General features: G+C 44.8%; 1 protein-coding gene across 1 annotated transcript; it reads right to left on the bottom strand.

Annotated features, from left to right (window-relative positions):
• Positions 1-247: 247 nt before the first annotated feature.
• Positions 248-3269, bottom strand: LOC108792099 (cyclin-dependent kinase inhibitor 1C-like). The gene is made up of 3 exons (XM_018562788.1): positions 2735-3269; positions 1092-1205; positions 248-555 (listed from the first exon to the last, which is right to left on the bottom strand). Exons 1-2 carry the CDS (start codon positions 3258-3260, stop codon positions 1099-1101), a joined length of 633 nt encoding a protein of 210 aa, XP_018418290.1. The 5' UTR covers positions 3261-3269; the 3' UTR covers positions 248-555; positions 1092-1098.
• Between the last annotated feature and the right edge of the window lie 5498 nt (positions 3270-8767).

The raw sequence follows: 8767 nt of genomic DNA, 5'->3' as shown, positions 1-8767 counted from the left end.
ACACGCTTACAGCGTACGTGCGATGTTGCATCGGGTGCTAACAAAGAGATTTAATCACTCGTGTAGCCTTAGCCAAAGCCTAAGAGGGGCCGTGAAGTTAGAGAACCAAAAAAACAAAGTTGCCATCCCCTCTAATACAGTTTTGCACAGGTGGTAGGTACATTTACAGCATAGGTGCAGACCACCTCACCGATCTTACTTTCTTTTCTCAGTTAAGTATAATCTGATCTTTTTTTTTTGTGTGTGTGATTTTTTTTTGTGTAAAGGAAAAAAACAAAAGCTAGAATAGACATCCAAATATTGAGTGCGGATAAGTATCACAGTGCGTGCAATACAAAGGGAGCTGGGAAACACCGCTCTGATTGAGTCCACATTCCAAGCTGGACCGACCACCTCCTCGCAAGCGTTCTCGTTAAAACGATCGCTGCAGTCCAGCATATAAAGAGTTCTCTTTTGCAGTCTCGCTTTCCCCTTTGCTCCTTGATCTGGTAAGGGAGACGGGAGAGAGGTGTTTGTTTTTTTTTTCAATCCTCTCTGGCCTTTCATGAAATGAACCTGAAACATTGAAGAAAAATACGGTTATTATTATACAGTGTGTGCACGAGCATACACAGGCAGCAGTGTTATGGAACATCTCAATCTCCTCTCCCCTTGCCCTCTCTTCTCCTCCAGCTCCCTGCCAATAGAAGACCCTGCCCTTGTTTATCTTGCAAACAGGCTTCTCTCTCCAGCTCTGCCTCCCTTCCCCCACATTCTTCCCTTCTTGTAACCCCCCCTCCCGCCTTTCCCGCCAGCACAGCTTGTTTTGCAACTTTTTTTTTTTTCTTCTTTAAAAGAACTTTCCAAGGAGGAGCTAAAGAGATTGAGTAACTGCAATGAAAAAAAAAAAGAGCAAACTCCCACTTTCTACAACCAAAACAACCTCAGAAAGACAATCCTGCACTTTTGCAAATTACTGCCATACCCCCCCCCAAGCCACAAACCAAGCTGTCCTCAGGTCACATTTGTAATTTACGTTCTATTTACAGACACGAGAGATTGGGATTATTTGGCTGTATATTCTACATGGATCCCACCCCTGGATTACTCACCGGAGCTTCATCTGATTTTTTTTCTGGGGGTCTGTTCCAAAGTGCAAATGGCGTTGACTGATTTTTGACTGTCGATTTTGGGAGCTTGTTGCCTTTTCCTCTTGGGGAAATAGTCTGAAAGGAAAATAAATAAACTTGATTAGGGGAATGTTGAGGTTTGTTTGCTACAACAATCAGGAGACATTAAACATCACACAGAGTTGGAGCTGCTACAGCAAGCAATCAAGGTTTATTATTTCAAATGTCAGCACACTTTTCAGTATTTATCAATCATACGGCCATATGGTACTAAAAAAAGACCTTCTATCACAAACAAAAAAACATCAAGTCGATCAAGGCAGCCTACCTCTATTAGTTAGCAATAAATGTTTATTGATATCTAACCATTTAAGTCAGCCTACCTCCAATAGCTATCAATACATTTATACTGGTATTCAACCGATCAATGCAGGCAACTTTCAATAGCTATCAATACATTAATATCAATATATAAAGTATCAATGCAGTCTGTATCCAATAGTTATCAATGCAGTTATATTGATATCTAACTGGTCAAGGAATCAATACAGTTATATTGGTATCTAACCGATCAAGGCAGCCAGCTTTCAATAGTTATCAATACATTTATATTGTTATCTGATCGGTTGATCAGGGCAGCCAACCTTCAATAGTTACCTATACACTGATATAAAAAAAATGATCAAGGCAGCCTGTATCCAATAGTTATCAATGCATTTATATCGATATTTTGCCCATCAAGGCAGCCTACCTCCAATACTCATCCATACATTTATACTGACATTTAACCAATCAAGGCAGCCTACATCCAATACTCATCAATACATTTATATCAATATCTAACGGAAAAAGGCAGCCAACATCCAATACTTATTTACACATATACAGCATATTGATATCTAACCAATTAAGTCAGCCTACCTCCAATACTCATCAATACATTTATATTGATATCTAATGGAACAAGGCAGCCTACCTCCAATACATTTATATTGATATCTAATGGAAAAAGGCAGCCTTCCTCCAATACTCATCAATACATTTATATTGATATTCAACGGAACAAGGCAGCCTTCCTCCAATACTTATTTTTACATATACATTATATTGATATCTAACAAATAAAGGCAGCCTACCTCCAATACTTATCTATACATTTACAGTATATTGACATCTAACTAGCCAGCACCTCAGTCTATCGGATCGTTTTTTACACACCAAAGATGGCCATACACTAGAAGAATTTTGTTCGGACATTTTAATTTTCGGAATGTTTGTTCAATTTTTCAGTCAGCGGGGTCTAATGGACATTCACTTTCGACTGTACCGACCAGAAAAATTGGAGGAGTTGGATGGAAAATGTTTCTCATCTGAACGAACGCAATTCTACCTGCGATTGCAATTTTTGACGCAATGATCTGTGATGTGCATGCGCTAAATTTAACAGAAACCTGTCTAATACACCCAGTATTCCATTTAAGTTGAAGGTCCGGAATACATTTTTTAAGGTCTTTCAAAGTTGACCCAAGGATGGCAAAATGGAATGCTCTGCAGAACGGAATTCTACCAGGGTATGGCCAAGTTTATGGCGTTAGATCCCGTTATAAAGCATTGAGCGATCTTACCGGTTATGACAAGGCAGCTCTCCCTTTTCCTGAGCCGAGTTGAGAACTTGCTTGGCCCTTTAACTCCCTGGCATCTCTTGACAGCCTTATCCGCGTTCTCCTTTGCGCATTTGGGGCTTTCTCGTGGGCCAACTGCCTCTGCTGGTGCTTCTTCCCTGGCATCTCCTTGTGTCACTGCCAGCCTGCTGCACAGGGGGCTCTGCTGTAGCTGCTGCTGCCTGGGCGCAGGAGTAGTGGTGGCAGGGCAAAGCCTGCTCTCCCTGTAAAAGCTTGGCATCTCCTTGCTCTCCAAAGGCTCCCAGCAGAAAGTGCCTTTCAGGGGGGCACCGGCTTCGAAATCGAAGTTCCAGCGTTGACAGTCTGAGGCTTGGATCTCCTTCAGCTGCCTCTTGAGCTCCGATCGCAGCTCGTCGTGATCGATGGGGCCAAACAAGCTTCGGCACACACCCCGTCCAGCGGAGCTCGGTGCCAGCCTTGGCAGCGCTGACATACTGTCCTCCTGCAGCGCGATGTTGAAAGTGGCCATGGTGATCGCTACGGAACGGCAGGAAGATGTTCGGGGCTGAGTCTCCTCTCTCTGGATCTGTCCGGGCACGGTCCGGGAAGCTTATATAGAAACGGAGATGGAGTGAAGGTGGAAGGAAAAAAAACAAACAACACTCGACAATAAGGAGGGGACTGGGAGTAGGAGGCGGGGACTGGAACAAAGAGGCGGGGGCTGGGAGAGAAAGGGGCGGCGACTGGCATGAGATGGAGGAAAACAGCATGACGTGCAAGGCCGAGGAGAGGTGGAGGAGATCGGCTAACTTTTTTTTTTTTTACCTTTTTGGTTTTCCAGAATGGGGCGGAGCTTCAGATCAGCTTGAAAAAAAAGAGATAAGGCCCTCCCACCTTATTGGTTCCCTACTCGCCTTCAGTTAAACGTTTTTTTTATACAGGAGGGGAGGGGATTGTTACACTGTAGCTGATAGTTTTCTCTCTTCAGTGGAGTGTGTTCTTGTCATTGTCTGCCCTCCGGCATCTTCTCCTGCCCAACTCGCACTGGGAGCATCATGTTTGGCTCACTTTTAACCCATTCTGCGGCCGAGAATGCGCTATAGTGTTCCTGGCAGGAAGGTGGCACGAACACAGCAGATGGTGATCGTCAGGCCCATGCAAGAGTATCTGCTGCAAAGGAAAGGGACACCATCCGGAGTCAGGTGTCAGATACGGTCACCTGCGGACTCTGCGGTGATACTGGGATTACAAATAGAGAATCCAGGACTCATGGCACTGTGTGCAAAATAAAAGCTTATTTAATAAGGCAAAGTCTCCTATACCAACCAATTTCCCCCTAAAGCCCGCCACACAGGTCGCATTCTGATTGTACAATCAGCTTTAGGCTGGGCACACACCTTACAACCATCGCAAGACTTTTGTCTTGCGATGGTTGTAAGGTACTTAAAAAAACCGTACGATCTGCCTATATTGCCTAGGCAGATCGTACTTGCGATGATCGCAAGCCACGCCCCCTGAGGGGCGGGCTTCCGATGACCGCAATGCCGAACGGGCAGTGTGCGCTTGCGCACACCGGCCCGTCCGGCTTTTATCTTACGAACATGCTACAGACCCGCCGAACTTCGTACGACGCTCGGCGGGTTTTGAAACATGTCCGTAAGTTTAAAGTCGTGCGACCTTACAGTAGTAGAGGTCGCACGGCTTCCACACACCTTACGATAATCGTACGATCGCGGGATTTCCCGCAATTATCGTACGATTATCGTAAGGTGTGTGGGGACCTTTAGCCTGTGTTCACACCTAGGCGTCAGCGTTTTTGCACCCGTTTTCTTTTAGTGTGTTTTGCGTGGGGGGGTTTTGCATATTTTCACGCACTTTAAACGTTCACATGCTCACATGAAGATGTCTTGGCTAGCAGATCAAAGACATTGTCGACAATGGGGAAACACGACCAAAAATGTGCAAAACCACGCACAAAAATATATGTTGCACGTTTTTCAGATTTTTCCGTTCTAGTCTATGGGGCCAAACATGCGCAAAAACGCCCCAGAGAAGCTCCCGGAACTTTTTTGAGCGTGTGTGTATGGTGCCTTAGATCTACCAACAAGAGTAGTACAAGGCTATGCCTAATTGGAAACAAATCGTTTGGCTAGATTAGGTAGCCCCTCATATTACATAACTTTGGTAAATCAAAAGTTCATTGTCCAGAGATTGTATGGTCAGATTGTAACCTGTAGGGTGACCCTAAAGCTGGCCATACACTAGTAGATTTCCGAACAAACTTTTATATACAAAAGCTCTTACGTTTGACTTTGATGGGGTCAAATCAATAATTGATTTCGACCATAGTGACAAAAAAAACGAAGGTGCAGGATGGAAAAATTTCTGGAACGCATGAACGAAATTCTAACAGTGCATAAGGTTTTTGTTTTGGAAACTCCATTCATTCCAAAATCGAATGTTCAAACAAAGCCAACATTTTGTTTGACACTCATCAATAGGGTTGGGCACAAAGCTAGCTGAAGGATCAGCCATAGCTCCGGCTGATCCTTCGGCTTGCTCTGGCCACCGGAGCAGTAGAACCGAAGGGCTGCTGTACAGGCTATTCATTATAGCTTGTACAGCTCCCGAAGCTGGCCGAGCGGCTCAGCCAAGCCGAAGGCATATGCTTCGGCTTAACTGAGCCGAGGTGTAACCCAAAGCGGGCCGGCCATAGGCGGGCCGAAAGCCTTGCAACTGACAGCTGGGCAGAACCAAGCCGTGATCTCACGGCTGTCTCCGGCCAGTTGCAATAACAGATCAGCGCCCCCAGATCAGATTACCTGGTGCCAAATAGCAGGTCCCAGCCAATAGGAAACATTTGGGCGGAGCTAGCTGTCACTGCTAGCTCCGCCTAACTGTTTCGGGGTTTTTTATTTGTTTTGTTTTTCATTGTTTTTTATTTTTTCAATAATCTTTATTTTAATTTTTTCAATATTTTTTTTTTCTTTTTTGAAATCTTTATTTATTTTTTCATTGATCATTTATCACTCACGGAGGTTCGGTCGATCCAACATCCAGATGTTGGATCGGCTGAGTCGAACTCCCTCTGCACTTCGGCTCAGCCGAACCGAAGCCAGCCGATTTACAGCTGATTTCAACCGTCGTACGGCTGAAATCAGCCCTACAAGCCTGTAGTGAATAGCCGAACAGTGTCCGGCTCACTTCTCTTCAGGTTGGGTGTTCACTTGGCTGCCTACGGAAGCTTTGTGAATAACCCTCCAAGTGTCTGATGCCATTATTGGGTGGTAAAGAAGGATCTTTAGTTCAGAAATCTACTAGTGTATGGCTAGCTTTAGGCTGAGCATACACTGTACAATCTGATTGTATAATCTCCTTTAAGCGCATCTCCCCTGACCCCATCGCTCGTCTTGTCTAGGGGACACTATAAAAGCTGTTATACTTGCCTGATCTTCGGTTCTGCCGTCTCCCTACAGGCTGCTAGACCATCCCTGTAGCCTCTTCTGCCCTTAACTCTGGCAGTCTATGGACCGCTGACGTCATCACATCTTATGCAGGTCCACTGGCCTAGACGTGAGGACTCTGATATTTCAACATTCGGAGCATAGGAGAAGAAAGGTGAGCGCTGACCGCCACAGGATCTGGGATCAGGTAAGTGAAACAGCTTTAGGTCCCTGTCACATGGGCGCTGTCTGTTCAGATCTGCAGGGTATCCGTGCACAGATCCCCTGCTGATCAGATCAGTACGGGACGGATGTTGCTCTTGTGACACCCATGTCCTTTCGGTTTTTACAGACCCGTGTAAGGTCAGTTTGTTAGGTCCATGGGGAAGCAGATGTAAGTGGACATGTGTCTGTTTACATCAGAGTACCCCCAATCCGTCACAATCAGATCCGCCAAAATTAAACTCTGTTCTGTTATTTTTTCCAGACGTAGACAGAGTCGGGTAAATCGGGTCTAAAAGGAAGCACATCCATTTAGATCCAGCTGCCCATAGAATAACATTGGACCTCCGGTCAGATCCGCCTGAAAAACTGACAGGCGGACCTGATCTGACCTCCCGTGTGAAAGAGGCCTCATTTGAGTTCCCTAGAAAAAACAAGTACTTAACCCTTGCAGTTCAGGGGACAGACCCACTGCAAGGGTAATTTTTTTCTTTGCCCGGAGATGGACTTTACCTGCTTCCTGTCCAGCGGCTGTACATAAACGGCCGGACGGTAGCCTTCTAGACGCAGGCTGGGCACGCACCAGCGGGCGCACAAGCGCGAAAACTGCTCAAATTTCAAACAGCCACCGATGGGCAGAGCATCTGACGTCATCACTTCAGTGTACTCTAGTACATTGAGGGAATCCCCTGTGGAAATCTTATATGCTGACTATTTCTTGCCATTGTGTGAGTACCTGTTTTTATCGAATACTGTGTCTTCTGCTTATTTTCTCTACGATCTGATGAGCGTATCTACGACCTGAAAGGTTCTATTTTATTCTGGTATTTCGGGCCTCCCTCCCCCTCTTAAGAAAGGGAAAACCCACTTGAGACCTACTCTGTGGGTCCACAGACCCAGGCAAGCACTCCTTTGCAATTTGTGCATTCACTTGGTGGAGGTGAAGGATTATCAAACAGTCTGTTGTCCTGCACACTATAAAGTCTGCATCGGAGGACTGCTCATGTTGTTTGTACGCATTGCATCGCATTGTTTGATTCGTTATCTACGCCGCATCATTTGATTCCTTTTGGACTTTATTTCACTGTGGTTTGAGTTCAGCCTATAATCATTGTTGTATATTTCACTGTATATATTTGATTGTTTCTTCAGCTTAACACATTATTGCATATATATTAACATTATCTGTAAATTAAAAAACTACAATTCCAATCTGACACTGAGGGACTGATAGTTCTCAATTAAGTACAAGTGCCATGAGGTCACCACACTGATGGAGTTATCAATTCATTGATAACTTCCTCCAGCCCCATAACTGCAGGTCTTTACTTCCGTACAGATCGGGGGCTGGAGTAGGGTTGCCACCTGTCCAGGATTCACCCGGACAGTTCGGGTTTTGAATGCTGTGTTCGGGTTTCATGGCAGCTGGAACCCAGACACATGATGTCAGGCAGACAGGGGCAACTAAAATAAGATAGGGGCTACTGACCCCCCACTAAAAATAGTCTCTACTGAGATTTTTACATATGAATGGGTGGCGCTATGTACATATGAATAAGCCACGACTCATTCTCCCAAAAAAATTTCCATGCATCGCTAGAGTGTTCGGGTTTCGCTGGAAGAAAAGGTGGCAACCCTAGGCTGGAGGAACATGTGTTTTGCAAAAGAGCCACTGATGGTGGCTGTAATGCTTTGAAAGTTGCAAAAAAAAGAAAAATAATAAATGCGCAATATTGGTGCATATAATATTTTTTTTGCAAAAAGTGGAATGTGCCTTTAAAGTCAGTTGCTGTTTAATTTTGAGATTGGTCAAGAGCGCCTGATGGCAAGCGCAGCGAAAGGCTGAACAATGAACACAATGCACCTGTAGTATTTGCAGGAACTGATGGCCCCCTCAACATTTCTGTCATCACCTTTCCAGGTTCATAGCATTAAAATAGCTCAATAGATCACTCTTCAAAAGAATGCAGCTTTCTAATTCTGGTTGATATGGGTAATAAATTCCTAAATGCGAACAAGAGAATACATTATTGTTTTTTGGGCTACTTTTCTATATTTGCCCAGCTCAGAGACTAAAGAAGGCCATCTCCTAGCAGCGGCCTTGAATTACCATGTCTAATACATACATACATACAAGGCGCCCCCTCTGTGGAGGAGCCTGGAGTGTAATTGGAAGCTTGCAAGAACACAGCACGTTCCTGAAGGCTAGTGCGTGTGCATGGGGAGGAGAAAGGGAATACAAGCAGGTTTAATGAGCTGGAAAGAGGATATCTCCTAAACAGTGCAATAGAAAGCACTGAAAAGGCACATTTGGCACAATGTTAACCATAGCTACCCCTTTCTCTGTGTGTCTTAAAGAGAAATGAAAACA

The sequence above is a fragment of the Nanorana parkeri genome, unplaced genomic scaffold (genome assembly GCF_000935625.1).
Source record: "Nanorana parkeri isolate BGI_ZX_2015 unplaced genomic scaffold, ASM93562v1 scaffold600, whole genome shotgun sequence".
Lineage (NCBI taxonomy): Eukaryota > Metazoa > Chordata > Amphibia > Anura > Dicroglossidae > Nanorana > Nanorana parkeri.
Note: the sequence above shows the minus strand (reverse complement) of the source record. Positions and strands in the feature narration are given on the sequence as shown.

Coding starts and splice junctions, on each gene's coding strand:
- LOC108792099 (XM_018562788.1), bottom strand. CDS start 3,260: ATGGCCACTTTCAACATCGCGCTGCAGGAGGACAGTATGTCAGCGCTG. Junction 1,206..2,734: donor GAGCTGCCTTGTCATAACCG/GTAAGATCGCTC, acceptor TTTTCCTTTCAG/ACTATTTCCCCAAGAGGAAA.